The sequence below is a fragment of the Erithacus rubecula genome (genome assembly GCF_903797595.1).
Source record: "Erithacus rubecula genome assembly, chromosome: 3".
Classification (NCBI taxonomy): Eukaryota; Metazoa; Chordata; class Aves; order Passeriformes; family Muscicapidae; genus Erithacus; species Erithacus rubecula.
This window is the reverse complement of record NC_136689.1, coordinates 6,637,160-6,656,876: the sequence shown is the minus strand read 5'-3', so window position 1 is coordinate 6,656,876 and position 19,717 is coordinate 6,637,160. Positions and strand designations below refer to the sequence as shown.

Genomic DNA, 19,717 nt, shown 5'->3' with positions numbered 1-19,717 from the left:
GAATATGCCTCTGCCACACACCTACAGCTTTCCATCACAGGCAATAAATGCAGTTATTTTCTTTTTTTCTTGCACTTTGTACTGTGTAATGCTTGGTTTGCTCCAGACAGGAGTGGCTACATATGTACTAAAATTTTATTGCCAGAAATGAAGATCAGGAATGTTGAGCAAGTCTGCTCAGAGCAAGAGCTGAGACTGAGGATGGATGGATGGATGGATGGATGGATGGATGGATGGATGGATGGATGGATGGATGGATGGATGGATGGATGGATGGATGGATGGATGGAGAAATATTAAGTTCCAAAAAAGCAATTCTTGTTGTTGCTGTGGATTTTTCTTTTTTTCCTTTCAATGCACAAGCAGACAATTGCCTCATTCCTCAAAATAGTTTTAGGATCCTTATGTTCTTTAACAAGATCTGGCAGAGGTTTTCCACTGGAATAGATTTCCATCAGGAAAAGCCTGATTGAGAAAACCCGCTCTGTTTATGCAATTATACAAATTTTGACAAAATTTTGGAGGAAAGATAAATTCTGACTTTTTATCAGCTCCAGTCTCAGCAGTTGACTCAGACACAAAAACCATGCAGAACTGAAACCTCATCCTTTATAGATTTTCACATATCCTGGCTCCTTACGTAAAAAATTTGAATGAGCAAAAAAAAGAGCTGTATCCAATGACACCATTAATCATTCCTGCATTCTGTGGTACGAGACTTGAAATGTTTCTCTCTCAATGTTGTGAGAATAAAACACCCTCTCTGTGTTAATGATGCAATAAACTTCTGAGCATGGCAGGGCATGGGCAGCTTCCACACATGCCAGTGTGCTTAGAGCAAGGGAAATGATGGCAGAAAAACTCTGAGAATGGTCAGTGCTCTGCTTGAAGCAAATCTGTGCCAGCATAACCAACCCTGAGTCACAGGCTGAGGCACTGCATTACTACAGAGACACAGAGCCCCTGTTCTTTCATTGGACTTATTAATGCATGGGCAGCCTCTGGTAAAAGTACAAATGCTGCAGTTCCTGATTTCTTCCTGCAGCTTTCAAACAGGTACTGATTTTTTTTCTATTATGGATGACACCTACCTAAATCCATGAATAAAACATGCTTGAAACTAATTTCTGCAAAAGGTGACTGAACCCTCAGCCTTTGGTTCACAAATTCCATTTGTAGGAAGGAAGAAAGGAAGGAAGGAAGGAAGGAAGGAAGGTCAGTCTCCAGGTCCACAGTTCCTGAGCAAGTAACCTTCACAATTAACCACCACAAACTAATTAATAAAGTGAGTAGAAGAGGGAGTTTTTGAAACATCAGAAATTTTCAAGGGAGAAAATACAAATAACAGAGGAGACCAAAATTTCTCTAAGAGGAGGAAGGAAGGTCTGAGTCCTCTGATTATCCATCCATCCATCCATCCATCCATCCATCCATCCATCCATCCATCCATCCATCCATCCATCCATCCATCCATCCATCAGTACTTGAACCACAGCCAGGGTTACTCTTGGTAGTGAACTGTGAGTCAGATCCCTGAATCTGTGAAATCTTAGCTAGGTGAGATGAAGGCTAGTCTAAGCACATATAATCCCTTAGATATAAACCACTGACTAAGCCTGAGACTAAGTCTGGGTCTAGTTGCACCTAAACCCAACTCTGAGGAGGAGTTTAGAATGCAAGGGGTTCTCTCCTGAATCTCATGACTTAAAGGGAGGGTCTCTGTGACAGTTTTGTTCAACTCTGTCCTCTATGCAGTAAATAATCAAGTGTTCATTGCCACTGAATTTGTACAACTAAATTAATGAAATTGTTGGTTTATGTCAATAAATATATTGCTGCTTCTCTCTTATGAGTGAAATACATTACTCCATATATGAGATCTGGGGAAAAAAAAAAAAAAAATCACAGATAACCTTTATGTAAGAGACCTCTGGGTTGCTTTTATCCATCATGGAGCAAAATTATCTCATCCCTGTAAATCTAAGAATAGAAGGAACCAAGTTCCTCACCTTGGGTTGCAGTAAGGAAGCTGATTAGGACCCAGGATCAAACCCCAGTGCCCTCAGCCCAGTCTGCTGCAGTGGGAGGCTTTCAAGCTCTGCCTGTTAGCCACATTTTCAAAGACAGAGCTTCAGTTCACATCTCCTGATTTTCTTGTATAAGCTGTACAGCACCAGTTAATTGCCTCTGTCTGAAGTAGCCTCCTTAGCATATAAAGTCTCTCCACGTCTTTTTTATTTTTCTTTCTGCAGTGCACTGTGAAAGGAACTTTTAAAGAGAATTACAGAAGTAACTGAAAACCAAGGAGGTTGCAACTTGAGCATTTTCAGATGAAAATGGGCAGATGAAATGGAAGCCATGGTAATTTTGTCTTTAAAATATCTAATTAGATAGTTCCACTCTTAAAAAAAAATTCTGGATATATATTTGGTTAGGATTATTTAAAAGTGATATGTAAGTACCTAAATTTGCCAAATAAATGGCCTCATTCTTCTTCTATTGGAGGATAAAGCTTTTCTACAAACAGTCCTCTCACAGAGGGAATCTCAGGCTGGAAAAAAAAACTCCTCAGATGCCAAGACAGCAGACAACAGGTGCAAATAAAGGCTCTTCAACCTGAAAAAGAGAGGCCAAGATCTGAGTTGAAAGCTGAAGAGAATAAAAAAAATAAAGGATAGCTTGACATTGGTTCTCATTTTGAAAACATGGAAACCCCTCACAAGTGCTAAACAGATCAGCAAAACTGAAATTAAACTACAGCACAGCCTAAAAATCAAGGGACAGGCAAAAATGGAATAGTCAGGACCAACCAGAAAAAAAAAAACCAGTCAGGACCTGAAAAAAAAAAAATCATGCAACTTCCCCATAACAACAACAAAAATTATAGAAGTTTAAGTAGAGAACAGCACAGATTTCAGTATGCAACTTATTATTACATCTGGGGTCCATTACAAAATAATTAATATGCTGCTGCCAAAAGATAAAACCAAATTGCACAGACAGTCCTGATTTTCAGCCAGGCTTCAGAGCTGTTCAGAGCAGGTAGAGAGAAGGAACCTTTAAAGTAGCACAAAAGATGGACAGAGTGATAAATAATGCAGGTCAGGGAGCAGCCTGTACTTGCCACTGGCACATGAGGATCTCTTGGCTTGATCCCTGGAAAATGGGATCTGTGAAAGGCAAAGAGCTGAGGGATCTTATTCAGCTGGAATTGTGTGGACATGCCCTGTGCCATGAGGGCTTTGTAATGTTCAGCAGCCACCCAGACAGTAAAAGAGCCCTGCTGCAAAAACACAGAGCTGCAATTCTTCTTTGGCCTCAAGGCTTGGCTCAAATATGACCCCACAGGGGACAAAAAGAAATTGCTTTCTGCTGGGAATGGCATGTCAGAGTTCAGTACCCTGGGCTCCAACACAACTCAGATATTCCAGCACCACAACAGTATTGGCCAACTGGCCCATCATTGTTCTCTGCCTGTTGCAATATTTTCTTGGGATGCTGGCAGCTAATGTCTGCTTGAACAGCCTTACAGCCACCTCTGTTCCCAATGCTTTCCTCAATTTCCCTTGTGATATTTGGCTATACTCAAAGGTCAATGTAAAAATATGCTTTCACTACCCATGTAACACTCACATTTTCTTCTGAAACTTTGCTGCAAAGCACAGGCATTGACTATGACCTGAAACTGGCAGCCAGCTATTGCTGGCCATCAACCCATGAGTGAAATCCATGCTCAAGTGAAGATGATGCACACCAGCAGAGCAGCACTGCTGCCTCCTTGCTCTGGATCAATAAAACATGCTCTTCATTCCTAAAGAGTGTGATTTTCCCAGTCTGATCTCTTTCTCATCTTTATTTGATGGAAGAGGCAGCTTTGTAGAAGCACTGTGCCTGGTTAGACAGCAAAACTTTTTAATCGTTTATATCACTGCTCCAAAAAACTGAAATTCACCTCAAGCCACAGCAAGGAAGGAGGATACAAGTCAGCTCACAGAAAATTAAACATGCATGTATTCCAAAAACTTCCACTGCCCTTTTTCCTTCCTGTCATGAAGGAATTGGGAAAGCAGGGATGTTACTAAGAGAAAAAAATGCCAAAACCTCATCATCAAAGCATTTTAAGGAGCAGCAGAGCAATCGAGTGATTAGCACAGCATGTATGAGTCCAAATGAACAAAAACCAGGGTTTGAGTGAGGAGAACTCAGAACTCCATTTGAGAGGCATTTCTGCTTTTCCCCATAAAGAGTGCTGGGAATGGAGATCCTCTGTGAAAAGGTACCAAGTAGCATTCAGAAAAAAATCATGGCTTAAAACACTCAGGTCACTACACATCCTCCTGTTCCTGCTCTCTGCATGCAGCAAATATGGGAATAAATCAAAGAAAGAAGGTTCTCAGGGAATTCTCTTCAGGGCTTTGCAAATTGAGGCTAATTAAATGTCTTAGAGGAGTTTTGCTCCCAGCCAAGTGAAGGATTTTTGTGTTTATACATATCACAGGCATGCCATGCAGAAAGCCATCAGAACTGACCAGATGAAACAAGAGATCCCAGAAAATCCCCTTTGCAGGCTTGTGACCTTACAAATAATAAACAATTAGGAGTGTTCTCTATTTATCCCTCAGGAATTCTGGGCACCTCCCTGTGCCTTAAGGGAGTCTACAGAAAAGTTGTAGAGGAACTTTTTTACGAGGGCATGTAGTGATAGGATGAGTGGGAATATCTTTAAACTGAAAGAGGGCAGATTCAGGGTAGATAATTGAAAGAAATTCTTTACTGTGAGTGTGGTAAGGCACTGGTGCAGATTGCCCAGAGACGCAAAAGGAGATCCTAAAAGATCTCCCACCTCCCATGTAGTGGAAGCCTACTGTGCAGGGACTACCAAATGTCATGTTTAAATACAAAAGTGAAAAATATCTTTCAAAATCCAGTCCCTGCTGTCCCTGTTTCTCAGTTCCCCTGTCTGTAAAACTGGAGTTATACTAATCTAATGTAATTCCATCCAATCTATAGCAATCAGTATTATCTGTAGCAAATCTCAATAGAAGCTTTGAGGAGCTAAAACACTACAGCAATGGAGCCCACAGACATATCCCAGCTGATGACTGTCTCCTTTTCACTCCTTATCTCCTCCTTTCTGAGGATAATGCATCTAAAACACAGTTCACTGCATTCTGGTAGAGTTTTGAAAATTACTTTCTAATGTGTGCATGTTTTCCCTTAGAAGTTTATGTTTTCCCCAGAGATTTTTACAAATCTTTCTTTCACTTGGCCATAAAGTTATTTTGTAATGGAAAAATATAGCTTCTTTAAAAAGCACAATGAAATTGAAAAACCCTCTAAATGCAACAAACCAGAGCTACCCACCAGAAAAAAAAAAAAAAGAAAAAAGAAAAAAAAACCAAACTACTAAGCCAACTATATTTCCCTCAAAATAACCTTCCCAACATTTGCCTCTCTCAGAAGCCTAAATATTTTATATCCTCTTTCCTAAATATTAAAGAACCAGGGTAGAACTAAATGCTGATATTTAACAGTGCTAAGACTGTGGGTATAACAAGAGCTCTTGGCAGCACTGACACAGCCTGATTTTTCTCTACCATCAGCCATGTGCTGAATTAAGCCCACTGAGGTTATGACAAGAGGACTGAGGGAAATGTCACCATGCTGGCATTTAACCCACCCTAAGGGAGTGGAGAATGAGCCTTGGCTTTGGACATTGAAGTAAATTCCCCATTTTTAGTTCTTGGAGCAGTAAGAGGAGAGCAATCTGCTGTGCAAAAGTAATACAAGGTACCAACAGAAACACAAGATCTCATTATTGATTACATTTATTTAGAGCAAAATCTAAAAAGTAAAGCAGGGACTGAGTAACAAGTGACTAGCTAATGTTTGTCAGGGTTCCCAAAGGAAACTGCAGTCAGAGACATTGACACTGATATCACACTCACAAATTTCTGGCAAAGCATGACTGAACCTTGCCTGCTTTATCTGCATCTTCCTCCTGCTCCACACAGAGATTCATAAATCTTCTGTGCACTGATATCAGCATTTTTGCAATCCTTATTTGCCTATTTCAAGAAACTGGTATCTTCAAATTCACACGAGTATCTTTTTTCTGTTGGTCCAGACAACAGGCTGCCTCTCCAAGGATTCCTCAAGATTGAAATGCAGACATCAATCTGAGTCTGCTGCCACAATTACCCTGATCAGAATAAACAAAGCTTTTCTAAAACCTGAATTTTAGGAAAACAGACCCGGTCTTTTTTCCCCAAGCTCTCAGTGCTGTGCCTTGTATTTTTATAGATAAATCACTCTCAGCTTTGCTGATTACACTCTGGTATTCAGCCATCCATCTGGACACACAAGAAATGTCCTAGCTCTTGGGAAATGGCAGGAAAGGATTTAATACCATAATTCTTCCCAGCTTTTCTTACCCACACTGACAACTAGCAACAGGGCAGACAAGGCTGATGCTACAAGAGGGATGCAATTTGAGATTAGGATGTCTACATCCAGGTGTTTATATGAGTACCAGGTGTCTAAACTGCTATTAGAGTCAACAGGGATCTAGCCAAAGGAAATCAATGGAATACAAGCAGCAAGTCAGGGAGCAGCCAGCCCACAGCAGCCTTGCAGTGAAGTTTCATCACTCCCTAGACAACACTATGTCCCACTGACTATAATGGGAGCTTAGGTATTGCCTGTCCAATTCCACTGACTAAATGAAGATATCTAGCATCATTTGAGACATCCCAGCATCTCCAGACATACTGTGGTGCTGGCAGACACAACACAAGATCTGTGGTACCTTCATGGAAGAACACGTGGCACGTCTCACACATCAATAGTAAAAAATTCTGTTCCTAAGTTACACGTGAGCAGAAATAAATGTCTCAGTATTGGTGCTGCAATCCTAAACTGAGTCCTCTTCTTCAAGGATCACCTTACACTGGTTTTCTAATTAGTGCAAAGATGGAATTTCAGGTTTTCTGAGGACTCATTCAAGTCAACACCCTTGCAGCACTTTGGCATTTTTCACCTCTGCTAAGACAGTGGCTTATAAACTGGTTACTTTTCTTTTTTCTTTTGTTGTTGTGGTTATTGTTTCTGGGTTTTTTTCTTCTTTTTGTTTCTTTTATTCAATGAAATTGGAAATCTTGGAAAATCTCATGCTTAGTAATGCTGCTGTAGCAGTGCTTAGGAGAGCTGTTACAGCACACAGAGACACAGAGCCAAAATGTGAAGATTTTTTCATATTTCCATATCACAAAGGCAGTGTCCCTCCAGTGATGGTCCAGTATACCCTTCTCACTCATCAAAAAATATCTCTTTTTTGGCAACACTGTCACCTGGACTCCATGCTGCTGTTGACAAGACCAGGCACGTTGGCTTTCAAATGACAATTGGGACAGTAGATACCTTTTCTAGCACAAATATAAATATACACCTTTGCTCTGGTAACACTTTATTGCAATATTTGGGTGCATCTATGCATTTCAGCCTCTGCAAAGTACAGCTGCTTCTCAGGTAAATACAGTCAGTGTTCATATGAATGTTCTTACAGTCTTAGTTAAATTGCTAAGTCTGGAAACTACAATGGTAGGACCAATGTAAAGTTTTCTTCCTTTTCCTAACTCTATTTCATTTCTATTTCCAAGGCATGAGAGTATAAAAGTGACAACTTCCATTGAATAAAATACTGATTTTTTTTTTCCCTGAATGATGTCCATATCAAAATCTAAATCTAGCAAATGCTAACAAGGAAATAAGAAAGGATCTTCCAAGAAAGAATAAATGATTTGTGATAATGCCTATAATTTAAAGTGCTACAAGCCTCATTTTTGTACAATCACTAAAACTTCAAGCACCAGGAACTATCATTCTTCATTACTAATTCTTCAATAAACTTTGTTCTACACTGGAAAAGCTTTAGAGGTAATTCTTCCATCAGCACACAAAAGATTCAGAGATGCTGCTTCTGCTGGAATTGCTAGAAATTAGACCTGGATATCTTTCCTGTTCTTCAAGAAAACCAGGACAATCTCCCTCTCTTTCAGTTAGTCCATATCAGCTGCCAATAAGAATTTCTCTGGTGAAAAATACATTGTAAAATATAATGAAGCTACAGCAGGAAGTGAGGAAGACTAACTGTTGGAAATCCCTTACAATATTCTGCTGTCAAAGATAGTTTGAGCTTTTTGATCATAATGCTGTGATGGTGCACACTTTCCATTTCATGATCACTTTTCATTTCCATGATCACTTTCCATTAAAATTATAAAAAGCACAGAAGTTAAAAAACAATGTATAAAAGAGAAAAAAAACCAACAAAAAATTCCTGCCATAACTAAAGAGTTTGAGGGTTCATAAACAACTTATTTCGTCCCTTCTTCCTTGGCTAAGACCTTCATCACTTCCACTGTGATCATGCATAGCTAGAAATTCTTGATGCAGCTTCTGAATGGCAGCTTGAACTGCCCTAATAAGAGCCACCATTGCCTTTTCAGTGGCCCATTACAGATTTCTGTGTTTCAGTCTAAATCAGCCCTTTAGTTCCCCTGAGCTGGACAAACCTGCAAGGCAGTTTATTTTTTTGTGCTACAAATGCCCTGTATAAGCAAAAAAATACACAGATTAACAACACAAAAATACAGGCAAATTTCTCTTATCAATTTATGTAAAGGAAAAACAGCTGGTTTAACTACAATGAAAGTAAAGTAACTTCTTTGTAAAATGAAGTATTCAGTGCCCTCCCTTGCCATAAAACAAAACAAAAACCACTCAAAACAGTAGGAGCAGAGCAGGCACAGGGAGGGAGAAGGAATGAACCCTAAATGAGAGTGAAAGACACAGGGCACAGACATGTTCTGTAATACTGCTTCAGCCTTAGGGAATTCTAACAATATTGAGATAGCTCAAATGATTAAATTTGGAAAAAGTCAGAAAATGTCAATGTACAGAGCATGCAGAGGACCTGGGAAACTGAGGGATAATCCTGACCTGCTGGAGGAGAGATCTCTAACAGTAAAGAGTGGCTGAATGTGGCTTAAATGACTGAAAAACTTCAGTGGCCTCTGCTGGCAGATGAGCTGTGCCACAGGTGGTCAGACAAGAGCAGTGGCAGTGAGGAACACAGTGCCAAGGGAAATGTGTTTCACTGCCTGCTCCAGTGGGCTCCAGCCCTGAGAGGTGAGAGCAGTGCCAGGGAAGCCCCATGAGCATCATGAGCTCACACACACATCACAGCTAAGCACAGAGAATAGAAAGGGAAGAATGAAGTCCTAAGCTTGAGGGATGACCATAAAGCAGTGAACAAATTAAAAATCTAAGTTCTTTGATGTAGGAAGCAGCATTCTGCTATCTGGCTGGAGAGCCTCTTGTTCAATTGAATCCCAATGTGCCACTAGAGTTCCTACAGAGTGCTGCAATAAAAATAACACTGATAGTCCCTGCTGCTGGCCCTGTCCTGGACTTGTACCTATGAAAAACTCTCTGATCCTCCACTTAGGAGAAGTAGTTAAAGCAGTGGCAAAGGCTCTGTGTGAGGTCATTATCTAGCAAAATTGAACTTGAATATAAAGCTGCACTAAAAATCTGCAAACACCAGGATGGCTCAGATGCTAAGGGAAAGTCCAAGGAAAATCAAAAGCCTAGAAGCATAAACTAATACATTAAAAAAAAGAAATTGTGTGGTGTATCTGTTGTCCTGAGTAGCAGTAAATTACCAGCAGCACACATCTGTCTGCCATAATTTCAGCCTCTTCCTAGCATTCCAATTTGAGATGCCATCTGCAAGTAAGAAAATTAGCTGATTTTAAAATGCTGATGTCCTTCCCTTTTCCAATTTTCCAGCGGAGATGAGAGGGGCTCAGTGCCCACCATCCCAAGCTTCTTTCTGGGGCTCTCACAAAGAACAAGCCCAGACTTTGCTGCAGTGTATTTTATCCTCCTTAGTCAAAGGCATGACACCTAGGAGAGCTGTACATGCTCTCTTTTTAAATTAGCCAAGTTTTTATAATTTTAACAGTCTTCCTTTCAAGTGAGCTGAAAAATTGATGTGGTCCCTGCTTATCCTCCATGTACTCCAGGCCTGCAACACAGCTCTGTCTTTGGGTACACTTCCCTCCAAGGTTGTCCTTTGGAGCAAGGTTTGGATGACATGGAACAGGGCCTGTGCAAAGAACTGTATCTGTCCCTCCTCTACCTTTTTTCTTCATTCCAAGGAATGAATGGCACCAAAATGTGTTAAATTCTCAGATTTTAAGCAGAGTAACAAGGCCTAAAATAAAGATGGGAATTCCACTTAGTGGATTACCTCCTCCCCCAAAGATCTCACAGACCATGCAAGGGTCTCATCCTCACTTTCACTAAAAAGAAAACCACAAGCAGAACCTTTGTCCCAGTCTCAGTGAGGTGGAAGTACTTCTGACTTCTGTGAGTCCACATCAGATCCCTAGACCCTGCTTCCCCTGGCAGGTTAAAAGCAAGTTAGTGAAGTTTTTCCTTGATGGCAGCAGTGTCTGACCTTGAAAATCAGCTCCCACTTATGATAAGGTAGCAATGTGAAAATGTAAAGCCTAAACCACTCAGGTGTTATCCCCACCTAAGTCAGGGCTTAATCAGGAATCAGAACACTCCCCTCAAGTGTTTTAGCCAAACTTCATTTATGTAAATTCTATTAAATGCAAATCATCCTTGAGGATACCTAGATAAATAAGTGGCAAATCAGTGCCACTTGATAACCAAACTATTTCACTGATAAAAAAGATAAAATAAAATAAATCCCAGCATGTTAATCTGTGCATTTTAAAACCAGCATAAAACTTCCCAATATAATGCAAAAATCATAAACATCAAACTCTCCAGACTAAGCATGGGCAAACTGCATGAAAATAAAGAAAAACACTAAATAAATAAATGAATGGAACCAAATCACTTTGCTAGGTTTACTTAACAGTGCTGATATAGAAATAAGCCAAATACATTCTACTGAGCAAGAAATTGAGTTTGAAGATAATCTCTTTTTTTTCCTTTTTCTTTTTGGTAGCCTTAGGGTCCTTTGTACTCCCATTGAAATCGTGGCCTCAAGTAATCCATACAGCATTCACAGCATGATATTATATCAATTTTATTGGGAAACACAATAATCAAAATGCTAAAATAAATCTTCTTCCTATTATTTGATTTAAGCATTGAAGTATTGAAGTGGCTAAGCTAATTTATTTTGATTATCAGCCCATTAGTCTTGGTACTATAAATTAACCCCACAATTTTGACAGAGCTTCCAGCTACCTAATGTCTGAAAATCTGATTTTGTTTAAGCACATATCATGCTAAGATTTATTTTGGAAATGTCAATTAATCAGTTCTGGTCAATAAAAAGTTAATATAAAGTGGTTTGCTGTTAAATGACATTGGCACACACACATTTGCTCTGTCCTACACCAGTTAAGAAGCCATTGCAGGTTCCCAGTTATAGTGCTCAAAGCTCTGGCTGCATTTTTAAAGCACCAACTGTTAGTTAATTTTGTTAGCATAAACACCCAATAAAATTTTATGGTGTGTTCAACTCTCATTAAAGATGAAAAACAGTGGCAGAGCAGCACCCACAAATAGCAGGGATGGTTCTGTACTGCTGATGCCCAGAACTCATTCAGATTCAGGGCTCAGGGCTTGCTGTGCCTGAGGACACTGCAGGGATACAGATACTGCTGGGAGCCCCTGGAGCCCCTCACAGCCCTTCCACAGGGCTCCAGGAAAACATTTAACAGTCCTTCTCCAGCCCCTAAAATAACACCTGTTGTAGGCAAAGTACACCCTTGCTGGTGCATATTTGCTCAAGGCTAGAAAAAAACACAGATCCTTTTGCTCCCCATCACCCAAAATGTCCTAGACAGGATGGTCCATTCACACCAGGGCTAGAGGAACCTGCTGCTCCTCAGGCTGCATCCTGTGGCTGGATTCCCTCAGTCAGGGAAAGCACAACCCCTGCCAGCAGGTTTTCTGATCACTCAGGACATTTACAGCACCAGCCTGGCCATCTCCCTTTGTCTTCCCATCCTTCAAAGGAGTGTTTGAGCCTTCCACTGGAATTTCTGCTCCTGACCCACCATCATTCTTCTTGCCAAATTTTCTGTTAAGGGGACCTTTATGAGGCAGCTGACACTCAGATAGTTGCAGGATGTGCTACAGGGAACTTGGCTGAAATTAACTGCCAAAACCCATCAGGTTTACAGGTGGAATTATAAAGAAAGGAGATTTCACTGTCTGAAACAACAGGAAGATCAAATCAAGAAGATACCACAGCTGTTACTCCTAAAATCCTTAGGATTGCATTGCTTAAGGCCATAGAAATTTCTAAAATCATCTTTCCATTTACATCAACAGAAGCAGAACTTCTCTCACTAAATTCAGCACCTGTACCAGACAGTGTCCACTGAAATTTACAGTTTACAACAAAGTAAAAAAAGTGTAATAAAACCAATTTCAAACACTTCCCCTTAAGTTCCTTGGCACGTCTTCTTGATTTAGAGTTCACCACTTGAAGTTTTGATGGGTTTTGCCTCTGCAGCTCTGTGAAAGTTCCTCCCAAAGGATGTAGAAGATTGAGGATCTTCACAAATTGATACAGGGGAAAGAGCAAAATCAACACTACACAGTTCCACTGCTTGTGCAACATGAAACCTCGTTCCTTAAGGAGCCAAAATAATATCTGGATCCCTAATGGACAGGGACCCAAGTCTACAGCTTTCTTCCCTTCTTTGCCCACAGGATTTTCCTGCTGACACCTGCCCTGGGAAAGGGATACCATGTTTCATAGAGAGGGGAATGCAGGTGGAATGTGGGGAGCACATGCTGAGCTTGCTGGCTCTTAAATGGATGATGAATAGCATCTCTTTGTTTCCTGTTTGCAGAAACAAAGTCTGTCATCTCTACCTAGCCTGAAAGTTTTTGGTGGTTTACTCCTGTCACTTCGCTGCCTGAAAACCAGAATAATTCTCCCATATTTTTGCTTCTTATTGTCGACTTAAACCATAAATACACTGAAGGCCAAGCCATTTCTGCCTCTGTGTGGTCACAGGAGGATGGGGCATTGATCTTGTCTGTTTCTCTCATGCAATGCTATATTAGACTACTCTGAAAGGCTGATGTTTTGAGATGAAAGTATAATTTCTAAGGGACTGCCCTCTGAGTAAGGCTGAATCTTGGAGATAGCTGACTGATCATGTTTTAAAGCCCTGGCAGCTACACTGAGTCCTACTTTAATACTTATTAGGTGTGGAAGTCAACCTTGCAATCCCACTAGAGCATTAAAATTAGGAAACTCAAAAATACACTTCTTAACTGTGCCCATGCAGGGTAACTTACCACTCACAGTAAAATACAATGTGCAAGTAAAGCTGAACTTGTTTCCACTTCAGCAATAATACAGAGGAGCCAGCACAGCTTCCTTATCTTAATTTTCTGCATCCAAGAATCCTAGAAATGCTGTGCCTCTATTGCTTCCATAAGTTTGGAGGTATTGAATCTCTCTGCATTAAACCAACATAAATAAGCAGTAATTCAATTGAAATCAGTGGAATTCATGTGAGAGGGATAGTTCATGTAAAAGAGAAGATAATTAGATTTACCAGTGTAGATGCAATAATCTCTTATTAATTGTTTAAGGAATAAACTATAAAAACAAATTCCCTCCTAATCTGTTAAAAGGACATTATGGACCTCTTGCCAGCTGTATGAACGTTGCAGAGTACCTTTAGATCAGGGTAGCCAGAACACCCTTCACCAGCAGCTTGTTTTCCTCATAGGTTAAACTTGTTCTTTTCAAAACAATAAGAGACAGTAACCAGGAGTCCAGTCATAACTGCATTTTCAGTTCAGCTTAATTGAGTGTGCTTTGCTTTAACAAACACTTAACATTACTGCATTGACTTGTTTTCATTCTTACATAGCCATACTGCTAATTAGGACAATTTTTTCTCCTTTAAAAAGAATGAAATAAAGATAATCTGTCACAATTATTTGCTGTTATTCTAAAGCATTCATTATTGCTGATTAAAAGTGAGGTTACAGTTATTCAGGTGGATGCCCTAACTTTCAAACTTTCACAAGCTTTTTCTAATGCTTACATAACACTGAGAGAGGAAAAGTGGTTTCTAATATTTGCTCAAGTCCAAAATGTGACGTGTTGACAGCAACAAAATCCATGATGGAAACAAGTCCCATTTTCTCAGGTTTAATGCAGCTTTGTTTCATTTCACTGTACAGAGACTCTTGTCACTGCTGTTGAGGCAGGAAAACACTTTTCTCCCACCCACGTATCAGGACTTGAATGATGAAGAGGTTAAAGCCTAGCAGTACAAAATAAACATATAAATACCTAATAAACACATAATCAACCCTCCAAACACATAATCATTTTGGGTATTCATCAGTGGTGCCATAAGCTGCACATGAGGATGTTAAAGGAGCTGGACTGAGATCTCACGGGACAACGGGAATCAGACTGGGGTGACTGATCCAGAAAACATGCACTGACCATGACCAAGACTGAGCTCCACACAAAACAGCTACAACAGCTGCAATTGTCCAAAAACACAGTAAGGGAGGTGTCAGAAGAGACTGAATAGCAGCAGGGTTGTGCCAAACATGTCCTAATGGACTGCTGAGGTTGCTGTACAGAGCTGGGGGTTTAGACCGTGCCCTCCAAATTGTCAGCCAGGGGGTTGGCTAAAGGCATTTTCATCCAAAATACAGAGACAGTGCATCCCCCTGTTCCAGGAGACGCTGTGAGTTTCCATCTTAGCCACTCCAAAGAACAGCCCTGAACTCTGCTCTGCCCCTTCTCCAAAAGGAGGGATGGGAGAGCTCCTGCTGTGGAGCAGCCTGTCTCCTCCTGGGTACAACAGTCCCCAGAAGGATGGAAGCTGCTGGGTCTCTGAATCCTCATCAACACTCAGAAGGACATCAGACCCACAAATCCTGCTCCACAGGACACCTTCTTTCTCACTGGGGGAGGATGGGGATGGTCCTTAGATGAAGGACCCCAAGTATAGTTCTTTCTAAAGAAAGAAATTACCCCAAATGATTTCTACAGATTTTCCTCCCTGAAGACAAATGAATTTGGGAGCCCAAAGATGAAACAAAGTGCCTTCCCACAGTGTCTTCCTTGGTATTAATGTAAGAAAAGAAGCTAAATTCAAGACACAATTTCTGTGTCATGTATTGGCTGGTGTGGGGCTTTGGACTGCTGACTAAAAGCCAAAAGCCAGGAGCTGCAACATGCAGTGTTGAAAAATCCTGACTCCCCATATGGACTTAGCCTTCATTAATTGCTTCAAGAAATCTGTCAAAATGTGATAGCTTGGAACTGACCCCCAAATTCTTTTGGCAGGATTTGAGTGACTTTGCAGTAAAGTGCATTTCCTTAACCAGAATTAAAGGCTGCTCCCAGCCCACACAAGAGAGGGGGTGGGTTTTGTACAGATTCAGGCTGCTCACCACCCCAACCACCCCAACACATCAGAAATCTTCCTGTGGCATAGCTTTACATTACAGCATTAGGGTGAATCCTCTCACTTTCCTCCCTCAAATTACCCTAGGAAAGGCAAAGGGATTAGTCACAGGCAGGAAAAAAAAGCATTAGAAACTGTATGTACACAAAATATTTCTCAAAAATAGCTCACTCTAGACAAGAAATCAGTTTTTCAATAGCACTCACAAGTGGTTTAGGACTTCTAGCTCTTGGTTAGAAACACCTACAAAACATTACATAGAAATTTTAAAAATATATACACCTTTTAGTGGGTATGCATTACTAGAGTTTGGAATTTCAATGAAGCCTATCTGCTAAAGGGCTCTAATTGTATCCCTCCTTTGAAATGCTACCTCCCTTGCTCACCACAACTGAGCAAAGCTGTAAATCTTGCAAGAGAAATGTGAAGTCTAAGTGCCCATTGCCCAGCAAGAGGGAAGCTCAGGAGAAGCCAGGAAGAAAAGTGACTTTACCTCACTGAGCTGGCATTTGAGTCGACACAACAACTTTTTGGTGGGAGGACAAAAAACCCTGACATGTTGTTTCATTAGCTGTGACAACAAAGTGATTTATGACAAATTATTTGCTCAACACACTCTGTCTTGGGAAGACCCCAGCCCTCACCCACAGCTGCCTCTTTGCCTCCATAAACTGCCAGTTCTTCTGGAATTCCTTCTGTGCTCCTTCCTTTCTCCCATTCCCTCCCAGACTTTGCACAGCCTGTGATGGGAAAAGGACAGACTTGTAGCAACAGCCATGTGCTGGCTGAGGCACTGGGACAGGATGGGACAGATTTCTCCCTGCTGCTTCCTTTACTCAGGTATTGAATAATCGTTCTGTATTAAACAATTGATTTCCATGATACTTGCAGAAAGCTGACACAACATTACTCTTATTCTGTCAATTTTGGTTAAAATTGGCTGCAAGTTCAAAAGTTAGGAGATTAGGAAAGTCAAATAAATCCTGTTTGTGGTTCTGTTGTTTTATTTTTCATTGAGGTTTTGTTTGTTGTTCAGAAAACAGAAAACTTAAACAAATGAAGCACAGATATTAAACATCTCACCAGCATTTCTAATTTCTATGCCTTAGAAGTCAGTCACAAAAAACTTGGCTATTCTACCGCTTGTCTACTCCATCAGAGACCACTAGTAAGTGATCAGTTACATGATTTTTCAGCCCCATTTGATAAACTCTCATTTCTGAACTCTGCAAGGCTTCCTTGAAACTAAATCAGTCATGCATGGAGCTTTCTGTGTTTTAATTAAATCCTGAAATCATCAATCATTTCAATCTCATGACTTGAAAAAAAAAAGTATTTATTTCCAATGGAAAAAATATCCAGATCCTTCAGCATTGAAAATGAGATGAAAATGCCTTCAAGGAAAATAAGAATGTATCAATTATCATATGCTAAGAATATACACATTTGAGTCCCATCTCTTTCTTCTGCATTAAAGTATTAGGCCACCAGCTTGATGCAATAAATTATTACTGATAGGCAATAACCTTAGCTGTTCGACCCAAAACTCAAAAAGTACAAGAAAGTGCAAAGGAAGGAGGCCCAATGTTGAAATTACAGGCAAGATCCAGAGGACATTTAATTTAGGGCCCTTGAATTATGCAGAGAGCTTAGGTACAGGTTCAACTTCAAATATATGATTAGTCATGGAGCTAAGTAAATAATTTCAGCAGACTCATCTAATCTGTTTGTTTACTTCCACAGCCCTCATCATGTTGCATCTTTTAATACTCACATAGCCTTATGATCAGTGGGTTTAATCCTAAAAAGACTATTTAAGAAAAAGAGGAACGACTGTATTTACTTCACAGAAGGGGAGGTATAAAATAAATCTGTGTGCCTAAGAGTTTGTAGGGTCAGGTCTGCACTAACTAGACATGAAGTATAACAACCAGGTGAGCAGCAGCACCAGCATCTCAAACAACACCACAACACCAAGTCTGGAGGATGGAATGGGACACCAGTATTAGGAGGTAAAATAAATAAAAATTTTTAAAAGTTAGCACAGCACCATATCTGGAAAAATGTCAATTTTGCATTTCTTTAAGCTGCATCCCATTAGGTATTATAGAATCATATCTCTCTAACAAATACTAGCCCCAAAAGGCATGTGAAATCTTGGGGAGGGTGGTGTGTCTATCATAACAGAGAAACAAAAACACAGGGGAACACTTCAAAGAGTTGCAAAAGAACAACATCAGCAGAATTGTCTGTGAGAGGGCACATGCATCTGACTTTACTTGTGTAGATGTAAGGGCTATGTTCATCACTACCTAAAAAAGGTTAGCACAAGTTTGACCTGGACAGGTAGGAGCACCCAGTTACATTTCTGTTGAATTCAGCAGAGTGCACAATAACATGTTTTATCTCAGCTATTTATTTTTAATGCTGGCTATGCAAACGCACCGCAGCAAGAAGTACAAGCAGCAGATAAAGCTGTACCTGATCCCACGCTCCTCTCCACACAAACCCTTACCTTCCAAGCACTTTATCCCGTTTGAAGCAGGTGCACGAGTCCCGACCTTTCCAGCACTTTGATGCTGAGAGGCCGCAGCACCTTGAGCACACCCGCGCGGGTCACAGCCCGAAGGGGACAGGACACCCCAGCGGGGAGGGACGGGGCCATCCAGAGCCATCCCAAAGCCATCCCAGAGCCACCCCAGAGACATCCAGAGCCATCCCAGAGCCATCCCAGAGCCATCCCACCCAGCACCCTGCGGGGAGGCGGCTCCGCACCCCGGACCCGGCGGAGATGCTGAACTTGGCCAAGTGATGGGCTAGCAGAGAGCGCAGGGGCTGCTCCGCGGGGCCGGGGGGACACGCTCTCAGCTTTCAGCTGTGGGTTTGGGCAGCGGGAGCCGTAGGTTTGGGTACCGGAGCATCCCCACCGCCCCGCAGCCCAGCCCCGCTCCCCGCGGTCCTACCTTGGAGCCCTTGCCGGAGCAGCGGACGTGGTTGCTCACCCCGGCCGTCTGGTTCATGCTGCCAAGTTGGGCTTCGGGCACACCTGGGCGAGGAGCGGCGGGATGGCAGCAGGCAGGGCAGCACGGGCTGTGCCCGCTCCGGGACTGTCACTCTGCGCCGGCACTGTCACCCTGCACAGGGGCTGTCACCCCGAGCGGGGATTGTCACTCCGCACCGGGACGGTCACCCCGCTCCGGGATTGTCACTCTGCGCCGGGATTGTCACCCTGCACAGGGGCTGTCACCTCGCTCCGGGACTGGCACCCCTCACGGCGACTCTGCCCCCGTCCGCCGGGGTCTGCGCGCTGGCGGCGCTCCCGGCTCCAAAACAAACCCCGAAACACCCCCCGGCCCCGGCAGCGCTTTCCTCCCCCGCCTCCAAAGCAGAGGCGAGGCGAGCCCGGCTCTGCCCGCCCCCCGCCCTCCGAGGCCGCCGCGGAGCGGGGAGGGCGAGCCCGGTTCGGTTCGGCTCGGCTCGGCTCGGCTCGGCTCGGCTCGGCTCCGCTCCGCTCCGCTCCGCTCCGCGGGACGCTCCCACCCGCGGGCCCGGGCGCCGCTCACTCCCTCGGCATCGCTGCGTTTAATCCGCGGGCGGCGGGAATCGCCTGGAAGATGCCGCGGGTTCCGCAGAGCCGGGGTTTGACCCGCTGGCGCTCGGGGTAGCGAGTCCTTCTCTCCACAGGGAAAGAAATCCGGGCAGATGTTTGCTTGCGAACAAGCTGAAGGGTTTGGATCTTACTTTTTTTTCCAGGTGTGCTAGAGTTCAGGGTATAGGTTTTGGCTTTTTTGTTGTTTGTCGTTTTGATGAAATAAGAGCTGCACAAGCGACTCTGCTTTGCTGGCCAAAAATTAGGTGCTTTAAGTTTGTGGGGTTTTTTTAAAACAAACAAACATGAAATATCCATGTTTGGGATATCACTATTGGGATATTTTTCCTATTCCTAGTCCACCCTTCCACTTCACGTCCTCTTTTATTGCAACAAAAATATGGCAAAATTCAGTTCTCAGAGTGGCAAAAGAAACAAAAACAAACAAAAACCCAACATAAAGTATGTTTGAGTAAGAAGATCTGGATAGCCAAGGCTAAAAGGATCCACACTTCATCTTAACAAATCAGGGTTTCTTTTATTTTGGGATTAATCTATCCAAATAGTTTCTAGTATTTTTAAGTTCTTACAGTTTACTTTAAAACCTTTAAAC

At 42.0% G+C, this 19,717-nt stretch overlaps 1 protein-coding gene across 1 annotated transcript in view; it reads right to left on the bottom strand.

The window, feature by feature from the left end:
• Window positions 1-18,910, bottom strand: part of DPP6 (dipeptidyl peptidase like 6) — a 524,565-nt gene extending 505,655 nt beyond the window's left edge. The window contains exon 1 of the mRNA XM_079300903.1: window positions 18,479-18,910. Coding sequence (XP_079157029.1) covers window positions 18,479-18,535 — 57 coding nt within the window. The 5' untranslated portion in view covers window positions 18,536-18,910. The remainder of the gene's footprint in view (window positions 1-18,478) is intronic.
• Window positions 18,911-19,717: the final 807 nt, after the last annotated feature.